Source organism: Melospiza melodia, chromosome 4 (genome assembly GCF_035770615.1).
Source record: "Melospiza melodia melodia isolate bMelMel2 chromosome 4, bMelMel2.pri, whole genome shotgun sequence".
NCBI lineage: Eukaryota > Metazoa > Chordata > Aves > Passeriformes > Passerellidae > Melospiza > Melospiza melodia.
In genome coordinates this window covers 88,954,519-88,973,924 of record NC_086197.1, presented here as the reverse complement: position 1 = coordinate 88,973,924, position 19,406 = coordinate 88,954,519, and the positions used below count along the sequence as shown (strand labels likewise).

General features: G+C 37.4%; 1 protein-coding gene across 7 annotated transcripts in view; it reads left to right on the top strand.

The window, feature by feature from the left end:
* The window catches only part of KIF21A (kinesin family member 21A), an 87,493-nt gene that overhangs the window by 36,288 nt on the left and 31,799 nt on the right, over window positions 1-19,406 (top strand). For 5 of the 7 annotated variants that reach the window (XM_063155466.1, XM_063155465.1, XM_063155472.1 and 2 more), the window contains exons 6-18: window positions 2,464-2,631; window positions 4,051-4,166; window positions 8,108-8,303; window positions 9,065-9,254; window positions 9,831-9,894; window positions 10,583-10,786; window positions 13,999-14,037; window positions 16,242-16,326; window positions 16,500-16,617; window positions 16,953-17,141; window positions 18,061-18,260; window positions 18,653-18,760; window positions 19,266-19,334. In XM_063155466.1, the coding sequence (XP_063011536.1) occupies window positions 2,464-2,631; window positions 4,051-4,166; window positions 8,108-8,303; window positions 9,065-9,254; window positions 9,831-9,894; window positions 10,583-10,786; window positions 13,999-14,037; window positions 16,242-16,326; window positions 16,500-16,617; window positions 16,953-17,141; window positions 18,061-18,260; window positions 18,653-18,760; window positions 19,266-19,334 (1,746 nt within the window). The remainder of the gene's footprint in view (window positions 1-2,463; window positions 2,632-4,050; window positions 4,167-8,107; window positions 8,304-9,064; window positions 9,255-9,830; window positions 9,895-10,582; window positions 10,787-13,998; window positions 14,038-16,241; window positions 16,327-16,499; window positions 16,618-16,952; window positions 17,142-18,060; window positions 18,261-18,652; window positions 18,761-19,265; window positions 19,335-19,406) is intronic. The other 2 variants (XM_063155468.1, XM_063155467.1) reach the window with 1 other exon arrangement.

The window sequence follows — 19,406 nt, the reverse complement described above, 5'->3', positions numbered from 1 at the left end:
GGGGGACTTAACTTGAATATTCTAAAGGTCTTTTGCATATAATTTTAAAATATTGCGTACTATCTGGCTAGCATCTGACCCATAGTTATCACATTTTTAAGCATGCAGAATAGTGAATTGGATTTGCAGTGCTTTTTGGGGGTTACTTTTATTTTTTAATAGTACAAATAATAATTTACAGGCAAAATGAGTGTTCCTTCCTGATCCTTTGTGGTATGTAGACCTGTTTTTTACACCTGCTAAAAAACACTTCTTTCTGCTTTCCATGCTGAAACTGTGGATTTGGTGGTGTGGTCAGCTGTCTTCATTTGGGAGGGATTGGCATCACACTCCAAGCTCACGCAGGGCACTTCAGTCACTGCATGCTGACACAGTCTACTGGGAAATTTTTGTTGCAAACTGTCTACTGGAGAGTGAGAGGTCCTCTGGGGGCCTGTTTCCTGCAGGCCTTTGGCACAGCAGTCCCCCTGTGCTGGTCACTTGCAGCCTTCCCTGCCAGCTGAGGTGCCCCAGGGGACTGTTGCCTGGCTCTGCCTGTGGTTTTACAGAGGCTTGTGTTAGAGGAAGAGGTGGCCATCTTCTGCATTATGTCAAACTGTTTTGTTTCAGCTTTTCTTGGGAGATACGCACAAGATAACCTGAGTGTGGAGCCGGGCATTTCTAAACCCTTAATTTTTTAAGACAACACCCTCTTCTTTCCCTGTATTGTTTAGGAGAGTAGAGGATAGACCTGACACTGTCCTCTGAACGCTCTTGGAATCTAAATTAATACAGGCTATTATTGGGTGGCCAGGAGAGATGCAGGTCAAGTTTCTGCAGACAACAGTTTTGGGAGGCCTTTGTTACCAGGGCAACGCGGTTCCTCCTTCTCGGGTGACAGCCGCGGCCGTGCCCCCTCTGTGCGGTGGCCCGTGCCCAGGGCTGGCAGGCAGCCAGGGCTGCAGTGCTCAGACCTGCTCCTGGGGCTCTCTGCACACCAGCCAGGCTGCTGGGAAGGTGCTGGATGTGCATTTCACTTGCTAAATGAGGGAGAGTGAGGGGATGCATTAATCATGGCTCCGAGGGCTGGGAATAAGAGTGTGGCCCCCAGAGTGTAAACATCAAAATCATAGAAATAATGATTGCTGCTCTTGTGGAAGTGGCACAGTTCCCATTCTCTTCTGTTACTGCTACAAAAGGATGTATGAAATATTTAACTACCATCAGAAGGGTTTGGTCTGCAGAGATCTGCATTACCCTTTGTGAAGGGTACTGTGGGCTGGCTGGCCAAGAACGTAAAGGTCACCACAGAATACCTGAGGGTCTTGTGTTTGGCTTTTTCACTAGGTTTGGGCTTGTTGGTTTGTTTTTGTTTTTTAAGGCTTTTCTGGGTTACCTATGCTTAATGTGTTTAGAAGTTCTTAATAAAGCTTGTAGTTTGGACTGTGAGAGTTTGTTATGAATCCAGTATACACTTGATATGTGCTTATTATCTGATACCATGCCAAGCTAGTAGAAATTGCCCTGCAATGGGTGTCTTACCAGTAAGGTCAAGAAGTGACTGATTTAAAGACTTTTCTGATTGGGTTACTTTCCTGACAATAAATTTAACTACACTTGTAGTAAAATAAAAGTCTACAGTGAATGGTAGAATGAAACTAATTGACAGAAAAAAAGTTTGGGATCGTCAAAGGAAAAAGGATAATTTTCCTCCTGTGCTTTGGCATGTGAAGTGGAAAGAGGCTGAGGCTGTGGTACCTGCCCCAGGGCAGTGTGTTCCTGGGCAGACTCCCTGCACTGACAGAGGCTTGCAGCAAGTGCCAGTCATTACCTGGGGGAGCAAGGTGGAAGGGAGAAAGGAACCTCATCATTTTCTCTTGTTCCCTCCACTGTTCTTAATTTCTGGGGAAGTCAGAGCTGCTTGTGGAATACTGACTGCTAGGAGAAATGGTTTCCAACAATGATTCCCAATGAAAGTTGAAGAATCATCCCACAGGGAGGCTGGTGATGGGGTTTAGAGAGGTATAAAATCAAGGTATCTTTCAGCTATTTGGCAGGTTTATAAACTAGCTGGTTCTGGTGATTTTGTGGGGTAATAATGTAATTAATTTTTTTTTTAATCAGTTTCCTTTGACAATCGATTCAGGAGTGCATTTTACAAGAGATACAAATTTATTGCTCATCTTACTGGAGACTTGTATTATTTAATAGATCTTTCCCCTCATTTCTTCATCAAGAAGCAATGGTAGCTTGTACTTACAGTAATTTATAATCACATGCATCTAGAACTAGGTCTTCAAGAATGATATGTTAGTACATAAGATTAAAATGGAGATAGTATGTTTCAAAATACTGTTGTTATAAAAGAAAGAATAAGGAGATGGTCATAGTAAAGAGGTAGTTTTGAAAATAATTGTTGATTGAACTTTGCAAATGTTAATGTGAAAGATCTCACCGAGCCTTCTGGGTTCTTCTTTGCTTCAGGATAATGCCACTGATAACAGGATAATATCTGAGTCTTCTGAGATGAATGAATATGAAACTCTTACTGCCAAGTTTCACTTTGTTGATCTGGCGGGATCTGAAAGGTTAAAGCGAACAGGAGCTACAGGAGAAAGGGCAAAGGAAGGCATTTCCATCAACTGTGGACTAGTAAGCCTGTACAACTATTCAATATAATGTAAAACAAACCCAGGCAAAACACTTAGAAATGAAATTTATAGCTTATAGCTTAATTTTTTCTGTCTGTGTACTGGCTATTTTTTAAATAACTGTATTAAATGAAGTAATTTTTAAATTAACTGTATTTATTGTTTTTGTTAATGCTGAACTGCACTGAAAAGTAGAGCTGGTGATTATCAGTGGAGATGATAGTTTCATGTCTTTGTTTTGTGCACCATGGCTATGTGGAGGCTCTTTTAAAGTCTTTTAACTGTTTTAAAAAAGACATAAAAATACATGTCTGTTCTATATGTGAAGATACGTCTCGTTTTTCTGGGCTATTGTGCAGTACCAGTTTTCTGGCATATTGTTCAATTCAAATTTTCTCAATGATTCTCTTGCCTTCATGACATTGGTTATTTTCTGTAGTTCTTCTGGTTATATTATATGGAAGAGAAAGAATATTCAGTTCAATTTCATCATTGATATAAGCACAAAGCCAGCAGGATTTGGGGGATCTAGAGGACATAGTTGTGTCCTAACAAAGAACACATAAAGTGCATGAAGGTGGAAATCAGTGTGATCTAACTAATATAAGATCACAAAACTTCTATTTGCAGTGAAGTCCAGCCCTCAGTTTTGTGGAACAGATTAAAAGTGCTTTAAATCCTTCAAAGCAAGCAGGGTGTGTGCAGTTCTTCATCTGCTGGTGGCAGCTGCAGCATTTCCAAAGCAAGAACTTGCAGTACAGGGCGCCACCTAAAGCAAAATCCTTCAATTTGACTGAAGTGTATGTGTTTCCACATAAAAATAATTTCACAGCCAAATGTTTGATTGTTTATAAACAAGCATTAGATCCTTTTAGTAAAGGAACAGGATAGTCATGGACTACAAGCCTTTAATTTCAAGTCTTAAATGCCCAAATCATTATCAGACATTTTTTGCTTTATAACTGTAGAGGTACTAAATTCTGAGGTTTTTTTTCCTTCATATAAATGCCCTATATTTTATTCTAAATGTAGCATAAAGCAGATAGATAAAATTAATTTTAAAGAAATTATACCTACTGTTAGAGGTAGGGTTCAACTTTGTCATCTAAAGCAAATATTTGTTAGATTAAGTAGTACCAACTTTAGTTAGTGACTGACATGAGATATTAGTAGTGCATATGAATTGTGCTAAGCACTTTGGCACTTCCAGGTACCAGACTGTAAGTCATCTAATGCACTATTGGTAACACAAGAATTTCTAAATGTAAAATACAGAAATCTTCAGAAATACTTTTATGCTAACTGTCATGAGTATATTAATTTTCTCACAATATGCTGACTCCAGTTTATAGGTGTTTTAAGATAAAACTACACAGGAGCTGATTCTGACTCGTGTGTTATGTGATTTGGTGTTTTATAGCTGGCACTTGGCAATGTAATTAGTGCACTGGGAGATAAAAGCAAGAAGGCAACACATGTACCATACAGAGACTCAAAGCTTACAAGGCTGCTTCAAGACTCTCTTGGGGGAAACAGGTATGAAAATTGGAACATTTTATGTATTTCATTGTGAATGAGCGTGAATGAGAACATAATCTGCAGAAAGTAAAATGAACATTAAATGACAATAAAAGTCTTGTTGGAGGAAGATTCTGGAGATAAATTGTCGTGCAAATATTGCTGTCAATGGAAGGTTTTAAAGAGGATCTTTGCGTTGTTCTTTTCAGTGCTATTGTTATTCTACTAGCCATGAAGATTCAGGTTACTTAGAAGTTACCATTTTCAGGCAAATTCTTCCCATAAAAATATCTGTAGATCGTAGATAGTACAAATTGTCGGTTTTGTTTACAGCATATTTTAAAGCTGTGCTGAGTTTCTCCTTTAGAGGTTGTTTTTTTGTTGTTGTCATTGCTTTGCTTTTTAAATGTCAGTGAATTGTTTGCTCTGACTGCCGTGCACAGGAGCTTGGAGTCAGTTTACCACCCACAGTCACTTCCATCTTTTTAGAGATTATGTATCTCAGCCTATGATGCATCTGTTTAGTTACCTGATGCTGGATTGCAGCCTAATAGAAACAAAGTAGTGTTTCCCCAGTTTGTATGATCCATTTGTATACATTCTGAACATACAGTGAAGGGAAGCTTTGACCTCTGAAGGCTTTATATAAGGAAACATTAACAAATTTATTAAAATAAATCAGATTTTGTATTTGTAATGCTAACATGTACAAATATAAGAGAGACCAAGCTGAGTATATTTTAATAAAGCAATACTCTTGTTCTTTAATGTGATCCAATATGCCTGGCTCCTGTGTCTGGGAGAGTAGGAAGTTTTACCCCAAAGGAGTAGGGAGAAGTGGAAGAAAATTCTCAAACTGTTGTGATGCTCTTCAGAGAGATATAGGTTTAGTAACAAGCACTGGGCACTGCAGTGTGAGGGAGAGCCAAAAAAACAAGTAAAATAAGGGCTAGAAATTTTCAAAAGTGCAAAAGGGAGGAAGAAATTCATGAATTACAAACAAATCAGCAGAAATCAAACGGCATAGCTCTGCTAAGCTCTTTTTGTAAATAAATGCAAAAAGCACTTCATTAATTTTTTATCAAATACACTAGCTACTGAGCATGGTTTTTTTTTTAAAAATCTAAAATCGGCCTTTTGTAGAAATGCTATTTTGACTCTGAAGTATGTTCGCGTCTGACAGCTCCGCGGCTCCCCCCCGCGTTCCTCGGGAGCAGTCCCGCAGTTTGTTTGTGTGCGATGGGGGCGGCGGCCGAGCCCCGCACAGACACTCCCTCCCTGCCTGGGAGAGAACCACAAGGGAGAAAAGTCAGGGTTTGACATAGGGACACTTGGTTAGCTAAAGCAAAGTCACATATGCAAGCAAAGCAAAGGAAATAATTCAGTTCCCATGGGCTGGCAGATGTTCAGCCATTCCCAGGAAATCCGGGCTCCATCATGCCTCATAGTGACTTGGGAAGGCAAATGCTGTCACTCTGATATCCCCCCCTTTTGTCTCAGTGCCCCAGCTTCATATGCTGAGCACGATTCCATACGGGATGGAATATCCCTTGGGTCAGGTGGGCTCAGTTGTCCTGGCTGTGTCCCCTGCCAACCCCTTGTGCACCCACTGGTGGGGCAGCCTGAGGAGCAGAAGAGGCCCTGACTCTGTGTAAGCCCTGCTCAGCAGCAGCTCGAACATATCTGCATCATGGACCCATAGTAGGTGTTTCCAGCACAAATCCAAACCAGCTGCTCTGAATAAAGTTAACTTTATCCCAGCCAAAACTAGCACAAATGTACAGATAGGAAATGCTGCCCCAGAATGTTTTAATGATACTTGTATGTATTCTTTCTGTCTTATTTTCTGATTGATGAGAATTGTGTGGATGCTTTCCTTCCCCCCAGTTTTTTGTGACATATATGCTGTGACATCTCAAATCAGCACGTTGCTGTTAAGGAAGATTTTTTTCATATATATTTAAAATCCTCACATTTTTAATGTTTTTTTGTCTGGGCTTTGGTAATTAAAATGCGTTGGAAAGCTAAATTTTAACAAATATTGCATTTTTTTCTTCTGGACAATCAGATTTAGATTTCTTTATGCCTTTTCTGTAGCCCTCCAACTTCCACTCTAGGTATAACCGTCCACGTTATTATTTCTCTCTTAACAAATACTTACAGAAATTTACTAGTAAGGATTTGGATTAGGTTGTAGTAAATCCTAAGTTAACAATGATGAAAACATTGTATCACTGTAGTATTCTCACAATAATCCTTATTTTAAATATAATGCTGTAACAGTTTGGAAGCAGCACTTTAACATTAAATGTTTCTTGAATTATTCAAAGAAAAATATGAAGCATTGATGTTTTAAAGGGGATGTTAAAATGTATAATATGAAAAATTAAAACCTTCCTAACTTCAGGAGCAAGGGGAGCAATTTAAAGAAATGGTGACATAAAGGAAGTAGAACAATCAAAAAAAACCTGGTCCATTTTACAATTCAGATAGAAAACTGGAGTTCAAATTGTTCAGTTTTCAAGATGGACACATAGCAGAACCAGTCCTCTGAGATTTAGAAAAGTCAGCATATTCTCAATGTCAGAATTAAAAAATTTATTCCTAATCTTGCATGGCTTTATCTTGAGGACTAAAAGAGTTTGGAGAACTGGCACAAAGATACAGGTGAGAACTGAGGAAGAGTTGCTGAAAGTGACTTTTTTTGTATCCCCAGGCTAGTTAGTTACTCTTTCTAGCTTAATTTCCCAGTGTGTATGGTGGATACCGATTGTTTGCCTCACAGAGTGTTGCAGGGATTCATTTTTTTTGTTTTAGTCTGAAATGATAGAAAGTGAAGATCAGAATCCAGCCTGCCTGATGTAGATAATGCTTCTTTGCCCCAGAAACAGTTCACTCTTTCCAACTTAACTATCCAATTTGTGACATACAACAGAGAAGCAAATTCCTTTAAAACTTACAGGAGTATACTCAGTCCATCAAATGCAGATGTTTTACCCTTTCTGTTGAGAATTTAGGCAATGCATGCACCTTCAGAGTGATCTGCAGCTGGAATTCTGGTTCTGACCTTTTAGGCTGTTCTTACCTGATGTGAAATGAGTGTGCTCCAGGGACTGAGGGAAGGAACCTGTTGAATGATGGAAGCTTGGTTGGAGTGAAATTTTATTTTTCCCTGCATTTGTCTTACTGAGTCCTGCTGGTCTATCTGCTTTATCCTCCATTGGGAGCATGGATATCCCATGATGGGATGGCTAGGGGATGTTTTAGGAAGCTGAAAGAAGCATGATTGTTCATAGCCCTCTTGGGCCCAGAGCTCAGGTCCTGCTGCTTTTTGTTGCAGAAAGTTGCTTTAAGCAGTGGTGTTATGAAACGTGGTGCAGATACTGTTACAGACATAGAGTGCTAAGGGTAAGTCCCAATTTGGGCTTCTGTTGGAGAACAGGAGAACTTGCAGTGGAGAATTCAGCCAGCTCAGAACCTGAGGTAGGGAATAGGCACATTAGACATGTATGGACAGGTAAGATGAACATTTGGGTATCTTTCAGATGAAGAAGGTAAGCAGCTCAGGAATTACAGTAGGCAGTCTTGACAGCTGCATGATCCAAATCACCGTTGAGGAATTTAGGTTGACTATAAATGCCTTAATCTAAGTTTATGTATGATTGGGCAAACTGAATGTAATTTGGGAAACGTTTCTGGAAACACTCATTAATTGCTTTTACAATTTCATGTGTGGAACAAGTAATGATCTAGCATCTCCTGCTCTATACTAGGGAGATACAAGACATACCACCTGCTGACCTTTGTGGTTGATGTTTGGAGTGAGCTAGATGCAGAAATATTTTCACAAATACTGTAAAATTGCTACTCTTGTTTCACCTCGTGCCTGAGCACCTGTTAGCTGCTCTCCGCTCTTTTTTCCTTGGTGTGTGATGCTGACCTGTGTTTCTGGCTTCCAGTCAAACGCTCATGATAGCGTGTGTGAGCCCTTCAGATCGAGACTTCATGGAAACTTTGAACACATTGAAGTACGCCAACCGGGCTCGGAACATCAAGAACAAGGTGATGGTTAATCAGGACAGGGCCAGTCAACAAATAAATGCTTTGCGCAGCGAGATCGCACGGCTGCAGATGGAACTCATGGAATACAAAACTGTAAGTTTGTCCTCTTAGGGTTTCTTCTGCTTTAAAATGCTTATAATTCCACAGGTTGATTTTTTCCCCCCCTGTTGACTATTTCCACTTCATATGCTAAAAACATTGGAAAAGCAGCCCTGATGTAAACAACAATTAATTCCAGAGATAACCAGATGTTCTTAGAAAATGTAGATTATATCCTCAAAAAAGAGATGTCAGCAAATGTCAGTGATATTTACTGATGATGCGTGCTGTTTGCTTCCAAATCAAAAATGACCAAACCACAACTTAGACTGATGCTTAAGTGAATGTGTATAGTTACTGTGTATTCCTTTGAAAACTTCCTAGATGGCTAAAACAGTTTGTTTTAAAAATCCAATCTCAAGTATATAAGGCAAATACTCATGCCTGTTTCTTCCTGAATTTTAATCAGTGTTTTGAGCAATAAAGGTCATCACTGAACAGGATCACCTTTTGCTCTTCTTGAGCTAGTATTCTGATTTGATAATATTTATGTTCTCATTTTTTAACCTCTTCAAGAACTTATATTTTACACTAAAGTGGAATTAATTGAAACCCAGATGCTAAGGTGTAGGCCCAGACATCAGTCTTTTGAAAACTATCCCTTTATCATTGTTTTAAACTCTTTGAGAGATTATCTTGTGCTATGAGTGTCTGCTTAGAATTGTAAGTCATCTGTGGACTGCATTTACTAACTCAGAATTTTTTAAGTGTAGATCAGCCTTGACTAGTAATAAAATATTTTTACTTTCTTGAAGGGTAAAAGGATTATAGATGAAGAAGGTGTTGAAAGCATCAATGACATGTTCCACGAGAATGCAATGCTGCAAACAGAAAACAACAACCTGCGTGTTAGAATTAAAGCAATGCAAGAGACCATCGATGCTCTTAGAGCCAGAATAACACAGCTTATGAGTGATCAGGCCAACCAAGTGCTAGCCAGGACAGGTATGCTGTGAATGTGCAAAAACTGCTTCATAAACTCATGAACTTAAATTAATTGTATGTCCTTGCTTCATTGATCCCTTGAAACAAAATGATGCCTTTTTATTAGCAATGTAGGACCTCCTTTGGCAGGGATACATATGATTACTTTTTCTGTTTCTGGAGTCTTTTTTTAATAATACAGATAGTTTGGTACTCTGATTTGACAATCCATTTAAAAATGTGAAACATGAAATAATATTTTTGTATAGGAATTATTTGTATGCTTAGCTCCTGTGGTGGTTTAACAACCAGACTCCAAATTAAACTCCAGATAAGTAATTTTGATTTAAGCATTATTAAAATGTGTTAATACGGAAAACAAGTTACATATGACGATCACATGAGAGAGGAACAAAAAATGTAACCCAGTTAAAAAAGAAAAGCTATTTTACAAATAAGTTAAGGTTTACATGTACCAAGGTACCAACCCTTTGCTGGTACCTTGTGCCTAGTAGCTATATTCAGATGTTTATACTGTTACCACCCTTTCTCAATGTTTCGCTTCCCTCATTCCCCTTTTTCCTCTGTCTTTCAAAGGAGAAGGAAATGAAGAAATTAGCAACATGATTCATAACTATATCAAGGAAATTGAAGATCTCAGGTATTTGCATTATGTGCATTTGGACAATTTTTATTTAAAAAAATAATAGAAGTGTTAGCAATGCTTCAGCTGTTTTCCTGTGTGGGGATTACTTTAGGAGAGTGGTCCTTCAGCTTCTAAGACCACCTGGTGTTGCTCTTGGACACAAAAATATAAAATGTTAGAGATCAAACTGACAATAGAAATGAGAGTAAGATGTTGCCTAAATTATGGTGGTAACTTAATATTGTTGCACCAAGGACAGTAAAACTTAGAACAATCGTTTAAAACTTTATAACCTCATATAAAAATGACAGCACTGAGAAATTGCTTGTTTAAAAAAAAATTAAAATAAAATACTTCCTTTTAAAATTCAAAACCTCTTAAATATTTTTATTTATCTATGTCTTAGACATCTACCGTGCAAAAAATTATGAGGCCTATCCTCAGTTTACATTAGAGCTTTTGTGGAGCTTTCATATACTATCTGTATTCATAAAGCATGTGTATAGCTGTGTGTGTATATATATAAAAGGAAATTAAAGGAATTGCTGCATTGTATTTTTTAGACTTCACCTTGGTTTGTAGTTTCCTTTTAGACAGAATGTAGTGCATTGAAGTTACAGAGGCAAAAGAGTGTACACTTCATGTACTGGAGATAGTTGTAATTAATGGTCTACAATTCTTCCTTGTTTTGTTTTTTATTAAGAGCAAAATTATTAGAAAGTGAAGCAGTGAATGAAAATCTTCGACGAAACTTGTCAAGAGCCTCATCGAGAGCCACGTACTTTGGTGGACCATCAGCATTTTCTGCTTCTATGCTTTCCTCAGAGAAAGAGACAATGGAAATTCTAGATATAGCCAAGAAAGATCTAGAAAAGCTGAAAAAAAAAGAAAGGAAAAAGAAAAAGAGGTGGTGTATTAATTATAATGCTATTTGTTTTGTCTTTCTTAGTAAAAAGGCCTATTTTTTTAATTACTGAGACTTAAAAAGGCTTTTTGTGTGGATTTGGATCCTAAACTGCTGTTACCTCAAACCCTTTTACATGCTGAAGTTACAGTTTTTCTTTTGCATCTTTTCTTCCAGTGAAGTGTGCATTATTTGTCTCCTTTGTAATGAACTTTTCAATGTAATTATGCACGATGATAAGAGCACAAGTGCTTTCTCTAAATTCTATTGTTTTTAAAAAATTCTTCTAAAATGCACCTGAAATTTAACAGAAGTTTAAAAAAATTATAAAAATTTTTTAAACTCTTATGTCAAAACTGAAAGAGCTTTCTGAAGAAAAGATATTCTGAATAGCTGGGGATTCTTTAGTAGCTGTTGAAATGGCTTCTTTTGCTTTAGCTTTTGCTTCTGTGAATGTTTTTTTAATTTGAGGTTTCCTAATTCTCTGCAACATCATGCTTTGCTGGATTTTTTTGCCGTCCAACTTCTCATCTACTAAAATCCTCATAGAAATTGACAGAAATGTTTAGATAGCAGTTAGCACAGCAAGGCTTTGTGTACTCAGAGACTTTGCATCCATTAGAAATCTCTCAGTTTTAGCTGAAATTTTCCATGCTTCTAATCTGTTACTCTTTTTAATAATGGTCCTTCAGACTTCTACAAGTTCAGAGTAAAGCTATAACAGTTTAAGCTTGAAAAAGTCAAAGTATAAAGTAGATGAGGATCAGTCATCTAAAATCTTTAATTTTAGGTCCCGTATTCACCACACAAATGTCTGATGCTTTTAGAGAACAGTCATTTTAAGTGCAACTAGATTCTTTGCATATCATTTTTCAGGAAGCTCTAAGACTTTTAGGGGGATTGTGATAGATTTTGTCTCATTTTTATAGGAACTTGAGGGTAAGATGGAAGTGTTAAATAAAATCAGCAGAATGTTCTGTTCTCTCTTCAGCCAGGCACTTCAGTATGCCCTTTAACTGTAAATGCAGGAACAAAGAGATTTGATTTTGTATTTTTAACACATTTTAAAATCAGGCATGCATTTAGCTACGTGCTTAGATACAGCCTCAGTTGTTAGGTTGTGTTTTTGTGGTTTGGTTTTGTTTTGGTTTTTTGAAAGCCAGTCATACTTTCTCACACCAAGAAAATATTATTGTGATGGGATGGCCAAGTAGTCTGATGCAAAAGTAGGGAGTACTTACCATAAATTATTTTTGAGGTCAGTTTTTAATCCTAGCATTATAGAATTAGAGAGCTATAGAAAAATTAAAGTTGAAAGAGGCCTCTTGATGGCTTCATCTTAAAGTGGGCCTTGTGTTCTATAAATTGGCGTCATACTCTTCAATGTGCTGCTAAGGTTTGAATCTATTTACTGGCCTATCTGCAGACTGCTTTGTAATAAATACTTAGAAATTTCTGAGGGGCATGTGTTGGGAGGAAAATCCCTAGATGCTGAGAAATGTTAGAATTTGAGGGATTCTACATTGTCATTCTTGCTATCTGCAGAGTGCTTTTATCCAATTAGTGAAAAGTCTGTGTTAAGGCTATATCACTGTGAAGTTTTATTCTATTGAAATTTCAGGAATTGGCAGTATGTAGTCCACAGACACTTTGCCATGCAGTTTGATGGGGATTCTTTGTTATAATTCTGTCTTCTGTAGGCATTTAGTTACATTTACTCTACTATTTCTTTTTTGTGTTGCCCTTCCTTTCAAATGTCTAACTAGCATCTTTCCATTAAAATGGGATTGGTAAGCCTAGCTACTATTTCTGCCCCATCTGCTGCCTTTCTTGGTCTTTTGTTTCCTGGGTGTGGGTCAGTATGACAAAAGATGCATAATTTTAAATACATACAACTTATTTAAATTGTTGTGAGGTAGCCTGAAGGTCTAAGAGCAGGGTTCTGAATGAGCAGCAAGTATGTAGTGTTAAATATCTGTAGCCTTAATAAGCACCTGTCCTGAAGTTTATTGGAAACAGTTTACACATTTTACTGCAGTTTACACAGCAGTAATGTTTTGCCTACTGATTGGAGTATCCCACAGTATGACTTAATGTGATTTACTCACTAGAAGCCTCTGAGCAAATCTTCCACATTCCTTTCAGTTGTTAGTCAACCTTACATACCTGGTAACCATTTCTGATTGTTTTCTTTTGACTCCCCTAATCTTAATTAAACTAAATTAGTGATGAAAGTTACGTGGGGTTCAGCTTCTAGCTCCTAGCTGATACCAAAGGAAGGTGGTTGGCAGTATGAGGTGAAAAGGCAGCAAAAGCTCTTGCTCAAAACTTTGCCATAATGGGAAATGAGGAATTTCAGTAGTTGATGAATTTTAAGCCATCTCTATGCTTACATATCTCATTAAGATTTTTTTACTGAAAAATCCACATTTATTCAAGAGGAAAAAGTGCAGGCAGAAATACTAACATTTTGTCCATCTCATTGCTTCTGGTGCATGTTTTTTGTTAATTTATTAAAAAATAACAGTAAATTATTGACATGTACTTCCTGAATCCCAGAAAAATAGGCTGCAATTTTCTACTTTTTATTTTAAAACATATAACAAAAGCCAAATGAAAAATGAATGCCGTTTGAGCATTTTTGTATTAATTATATTCATAATATATTATTTAGGATATTAATAAGTTAATAATTAAAAAGTTTTCTTATTCCTACTTTATAATACAATATGTTATCAGTGTATATAAAACTAGTGCCTTGTTTTTTCCTCATATCTTCCTGAGAATATATAACTTTGGGTCAGTGGGAGTATTTGTAATTTTCAGTATTTTACCAGCCAGTTTTAAGTGGAGAAAGAGGAGAAATCTTTTTCTAGAATTGAGATATTTTCCTAATCTATTTTTAGAAATAATTTGCAAAGTTAATTATATTGTCTAAAACTTCTTCCTTAGTGTAACCTGAATTTACTTGTTATCAATGGCAAATTAGTTAACCTACACATGCTTCTTTTTTGTTTTCTGTTTACTTTCCAACTGTCCAGGATGTATTGCCTTTTTACTACTTGTTGTCTCTTGATGGTATCTTTTAAAATTTCATTTAAACTCCGCAAGCTCATATATATCATTTTTTTACCTTCTTATCACTTTTGCTTTTCACTGTCTGGTTTGTCCTTCATTGGCTTGGCCTTCCAATACTGTACCTCGTGCTTTTGAAGGCTACAGAAACTTGAGGAAAGCAGTCAAGAAGAAAGAAGGTTGGAATATTTCCCAGGTTTTTAATTACCTGTCATTTCAATTAACTGGTTGTCATACATGAAAAGAAGTTGGGCAGATTCATAGGTACTTCAGGAGTAGTTAATTTTCAGAATTCTTTCTGGGTTTTCACTTCCAGCTAATGTTTTAACTGGAAGAAATCTCTGTTGTGGAATTGAGGTTGACTCTGGAGTTACACAGGGTTGAGTAAGCTCTTGTGGGGAGGTGGCACCTTTGGGAATTCATGTTGAATTAATTGTTTTCTTTCTTGCATGGCCTAAGAGAAGTGAAAGGCAGGAGGAAGGTGCAGTAACACACATAGTATGAAATGTATAGCAGGCAGTATATGACAATAATAACTTTGGCATGTGAGATCAGGAGTGTCTTGGACCATCACACCTCAGTCAAGTCTGCTGCTTTGGTTTCAGAAAACATGTGACAAAAGCCTTGCCCATTCCTCCCATGCTGTTTCAGCCAAACCAGTAGATGAGTAGTCATTCACAGAGAGCAGTTAAGCTGAGAGCTCTAAAAAGAGAACTATATTATGATTAAAAGTGAAACTAAAGGAGTTTGTATTTTTCTGCTGTCTACTTTGATCCAAAAAAACCACCCACTGAATTGATGCAGATGATGTGAATCCACAGACCAGTAGCACACTCATTAAGCAGTGCAGTTCTGCCTGGGAGAGCTGCTGGCTCTCCTCCCTCCTGTCTCCCCTCTTTCTCTGGCAGAACACAAATCCTCTGTAGTGGTTAGTTCTGTACTGAGTAGAAGGGAAACTGGGGGTTTGCCTCAATTTGAATGAGGATTGCAGCTAAGATCCATTATCTTCTAGGTTTAACAACCAACACAGAACATGTTCTGGTTTGAGGGAGATGAGAATTGGTTGAAATGAGATTGTGTGACACTGTGTTCCCTGTTAGGGATTTTTTTGTGTACAAATCTGGTTAGATTTTTAAATTTCAGCATCCCCAGCTGCTGCATGGATTCAGATGATCCAAGCAAAAGCTTTCTGCTTTGTGCATGGTCAGCTCATAACTGGTAATGTGTGGGGCAGAAGAGAATCAGTTAGCATTGAACAGATTAAAAAGTAATGCAGCAGAAAATCACATGTACACAGCACTGTGCTACTCACAGGCCCTTTTTAGATTCGAGCTCTGTTTTAAAGGTATCAGTTAGCAAATCATACTGTCTCAAATCTACTGTATATTTCTTGTCCCTGCATTGAGTTTTGGATTTGCTCAAGAGTTTGATCTTGAAGCTGAGCTCCTCTTGGTATCAGTGCAGGAAGATGTGCATTTCTAGTTTCTGTGCCTGATCAGTGACAGCACAACTTGCCAAACTTCTGTGCAGCTGATGTTAGTTGAGGTGGATTCCACACTGTGCAGTCCTAACCACATTTTTTCATTATTACCCCCCATGGTGTTTAGCTCTATTCTGTCACAACTTCCCATCCATTGGAGCTTTGGGTTTTGTAGCACTAGAGGGACTGATACCCGGTCAGGGACAATTTGCAGAGTGCCACTGATTTTTTGTTTTATATTTGCATGTGATGTCTTAAATGTGCACTTAAAAATGTTAAAACTTGCCCTAATGAGTAATACACCAAACATTTAGAACTAAACAAACAAAAAAAAACCCCTGCTGTAAACCCTATTTATTGTTGTATCAGTGACTATTTTGAGCCTTCACTTTATGTCAAAGTAGATAACTAATCAAAAGAGTGATTATAGTACAATAAATTAGGATATTGTTTAAGGTTTATACATAAATGTTAAGACTATTCAGAGTAGTCTCTGTTATAGCTTGAAAGTGTAGGAATACCTGTAATGAATGTTGTACTTGCACACAATGTTATTTTATTGTTTTGTAAAAGCTACTCTGGGTACACTGCAACTTCCATGCAAAATGAGTACTGCTGTAGTATATGGAGATGTATATTCTGATTGTCCCAGTTGTGCAGGATGCTGGAACAATGTGCTAATCATTACTATTACCTTGTAAACCAAGCTTAAGAGTAATTAGGCATTATTTTATTATCTGCAGAAGTTTGGAAGTTGTGTTTTACCCATGCCCAACACTTGTATGTTTTTCTAACTACACTTTGTTTTTCATCTTTATTTGGAATTACAACTTACTGGTTTGGGGGATGGAAAACAACTGCCATTTCACTTTGTGAATAATTTGTGTCTGCCTCTTCTACTAGTGTTAAGGAGGATAACACAGACAACGAGCAGGAGAAGAGAGATGAAAAAGGCACTTCCGAGAGAGAGAATAATGAATTGGAGGGAGTAAGTATTCATAAATGTTTGGTTTATTTGTTCATTGTCTGTTTAAAGATTTACAAGGTTATAGAAAGAAAATTAGGAGTGTGCTAGGTGAGTACTGCAGCTTTGCAGTGATAGTCAAAAATTACTTAGGCATGGAAAAGTGTGGAGTGCTTTAATGTCTGTATGTTTTGTAGGAGGAAATTCAAGAAGTCAGTGATCATGATGATGAAGAAGAGGAAGATGATGAGGATGAAGATGATATGGAAGTTGTTGAAAGCTCAGATGAATCAGATTCTGACTCTGATGAAAAAGGTGATGTCAGTGCAATGTTCTGTAGTTTTGCAAATAATACCTATCAAAGCTCAGATCTTGGTAGGCAAGAAAGTGTGTTGTCAACTGTCTGTGTGTAATTCTCTGTGAAGAGCATGTTCTGTGAGTTATTTTTTTGTTATGGTGCTAAAACATGTAATAGACAGCTGATCAAGTGTCGCTGTATGGGTTTTGAGATTGACCAGAGGCCAGGTTCATTGTCATTTGTGTGGAATCCTCCCATGCACAATATGTGTTTACAGTGACCCTAAGATTGCAAGGATTATCTGTGTTCATGTCGTCCTTGCTTTACTTTAACAGAAATCTTTCTATTTTAGAAAATTATCAAGCTGACTTGGCAAATATCACCTGTGAAATAGCCATTAAGCAGAAGCTGATAGATGAGCTGGAAAACAGCCAGCGAAGGCTGCAAACACTGAAAAAACAGTATGAAGAGAAACTAATGATGCTACAACATAAAATCAGAGACACACAGCTAGAAAGAGATCAGGTTCTTCAAAACTTGGGTAAGAAGTACAAAATCACTGATCTTGTATAAGCTGTTGAACCATTTTCTACTTGTCTCATTTTCTTTTTCAAATTTGATGAGAAATTGCAGAAGACAGAAGGATGTTTTGTACCCATAATGCCAGTGAATGATTCTTTAATCATTCCAGTTTCTATCAGAATTGAGAGAAGAATTTTTTGAAATGTATTGCTACTGACAGGTATTTGATTTGGGTGAATAAGCATTTTCAGTTTTCTGAGAGCTCTCAATCCTGGAGATGGTTCCTGATTAAAAGATTTTTTCATGTTCTTTCCTCCCCACTTTATTTTTATTTCCCTGAGAATAAGAACAAGGATCAGTGAAACACACCTTTCAGAGGTGTTTACTGACCAAACCTTTTTGAATATGTATTAGTATTGAGATGGCACACCACCTATGGCTCCAGAGTTCCAAGCCACAAATAACTGCACTTTGGGAGTGCTGTGGAAAGTATTTTGTTTGTTTTTCTTTTTTAAACATATATATGCTTTATGGTTATACACTGTCTAAGCTGTTTGCTGTTCCCCTGTTATTCCTTAGTCCTTCCCTTGTTGATCAGTGTCAGAAGAGGAATACTAGGCTTGATGACTTTTAGGAGTGTTGTTATATTCCTGTGTACATATGTGTGAATGTGCATATTTGTGCTTTCAGGTGCTCAGATTTGTTACAAAGAAATCAGAGGAAAGTGTTAATAGTTGATCTCTTATCCCAGAATGCATACACGGTGGGAAATTCAAAGCAGTGCAGGTGGCAAGAACTAGAGAAAAATTAGGTTGTTTTAAAGGTATTGCAGAGCAATGCTATAGCAGTGCTAGAGCAGAGGAAGTAGTTAGCTACTGTGGCTGGCAAAGTAAAAGTACTCTGAACAAAAGCAGATTAAGAATTCTCTTTTACTGTAGGTTCTGTAGAGACCTATTCAGAAGAAAAGGCAAAAAAAATCAAGTCAGAATATGAAAAGAAACTCCAAGCCATGAATAAAGAGCTGCAGAGACTTCAAACAGCGCAAAAGGAACATGCACGTTTGCTTAAAAATCAGTCTCAATATGAAAAGCAGCTGAAGAAACTGCAGCAGGAGGTGACAGAGATGAAGAAAACCAAGGTATATTTCAGTAAATGGAAGTGTTGCACTATGAATGTTTACTGAAAATTAGGTTGAAATCTCCTGTGCATCCACTTATCTGATAACTCTGTTCTTGCTGTTATCTGCTTGAAAGTCTGAAAATAGAGGAGATGCAAGCATCAGGCTGTTCCTGGGGGAGAGGGGCAGCTTTAGGTTTAATGAACAGAAATTAAGGTATCAAACATTCATAAGCTTGCACAGCTTATTAGCTGTTATTCAGCACTGAGTGAAGACAACATTAGATGGAAGACATAAATGGCTAAAAGCATGTAATATAGGAAAATGGCAATTTGAAAAGAAAACTCTATGGTTGGGGGCAGGGAGCAGCACTTAAGGGTGAACAGCTTTTCTAAGTGATGACTTCTTTACAGGTTCGCTTGATGAAACAAATGAAAGAAGAGCAGGAGAAAGCTAGAATGACTGAATCTAGAAGAAACAGAGAGATTGCACAGCTTAAAAAGGAGCAACGCAAACGAGAGGTGATTTACAGATAAAGAACTTTCATTTGGAATAAGCGCATACTTATACTATGTGCCTCTGCTTGCAGGCACACACTGTGCGTATGCATTCACTGAGGCAGGCTTGTACCTGTATATTTTCACCATGAAAATGCACAAGATTTGGTTTGACTTCCATGCAAACACAGTTCCTAGCTTCAGGTGATAAGTCTTCTATGTTGTGTTGTGCTTATTGAGTATGTATATCAATTTTATCAGTGAATAAGTGGTTAGTAAATCTTCAAAAATTATTACTACCACCTTGCTTGTTTGGAATTATTGTTTTTGATAGAATTTATACAGTGAAACATTTGTTTTTGTTCTGCACTAGGAAGATCAAGAAATAATCATGACTTGAGTCTTAATGTCACAGCAATTTTGCAGACTTGTATCAATCTGTAGAGGTCTCTTTTTTTGTTTATACAATGCAGTCCTTGTGAGAGGGAATGGAAAAAATATGATGTGCTATTTTCTATTTTTTTCACAGCATCAGCTCAAGCTTCTGGAAGCTCAGAAAAGAAACCAAGAAGTTATCTTACGTCGCAAAACTGAAGAGGTACTGTGGTAAAACAGCAATGCATCTTTGAAAACAGAATGATATTGTATTGCTGAAACTTAGAACTCAGTT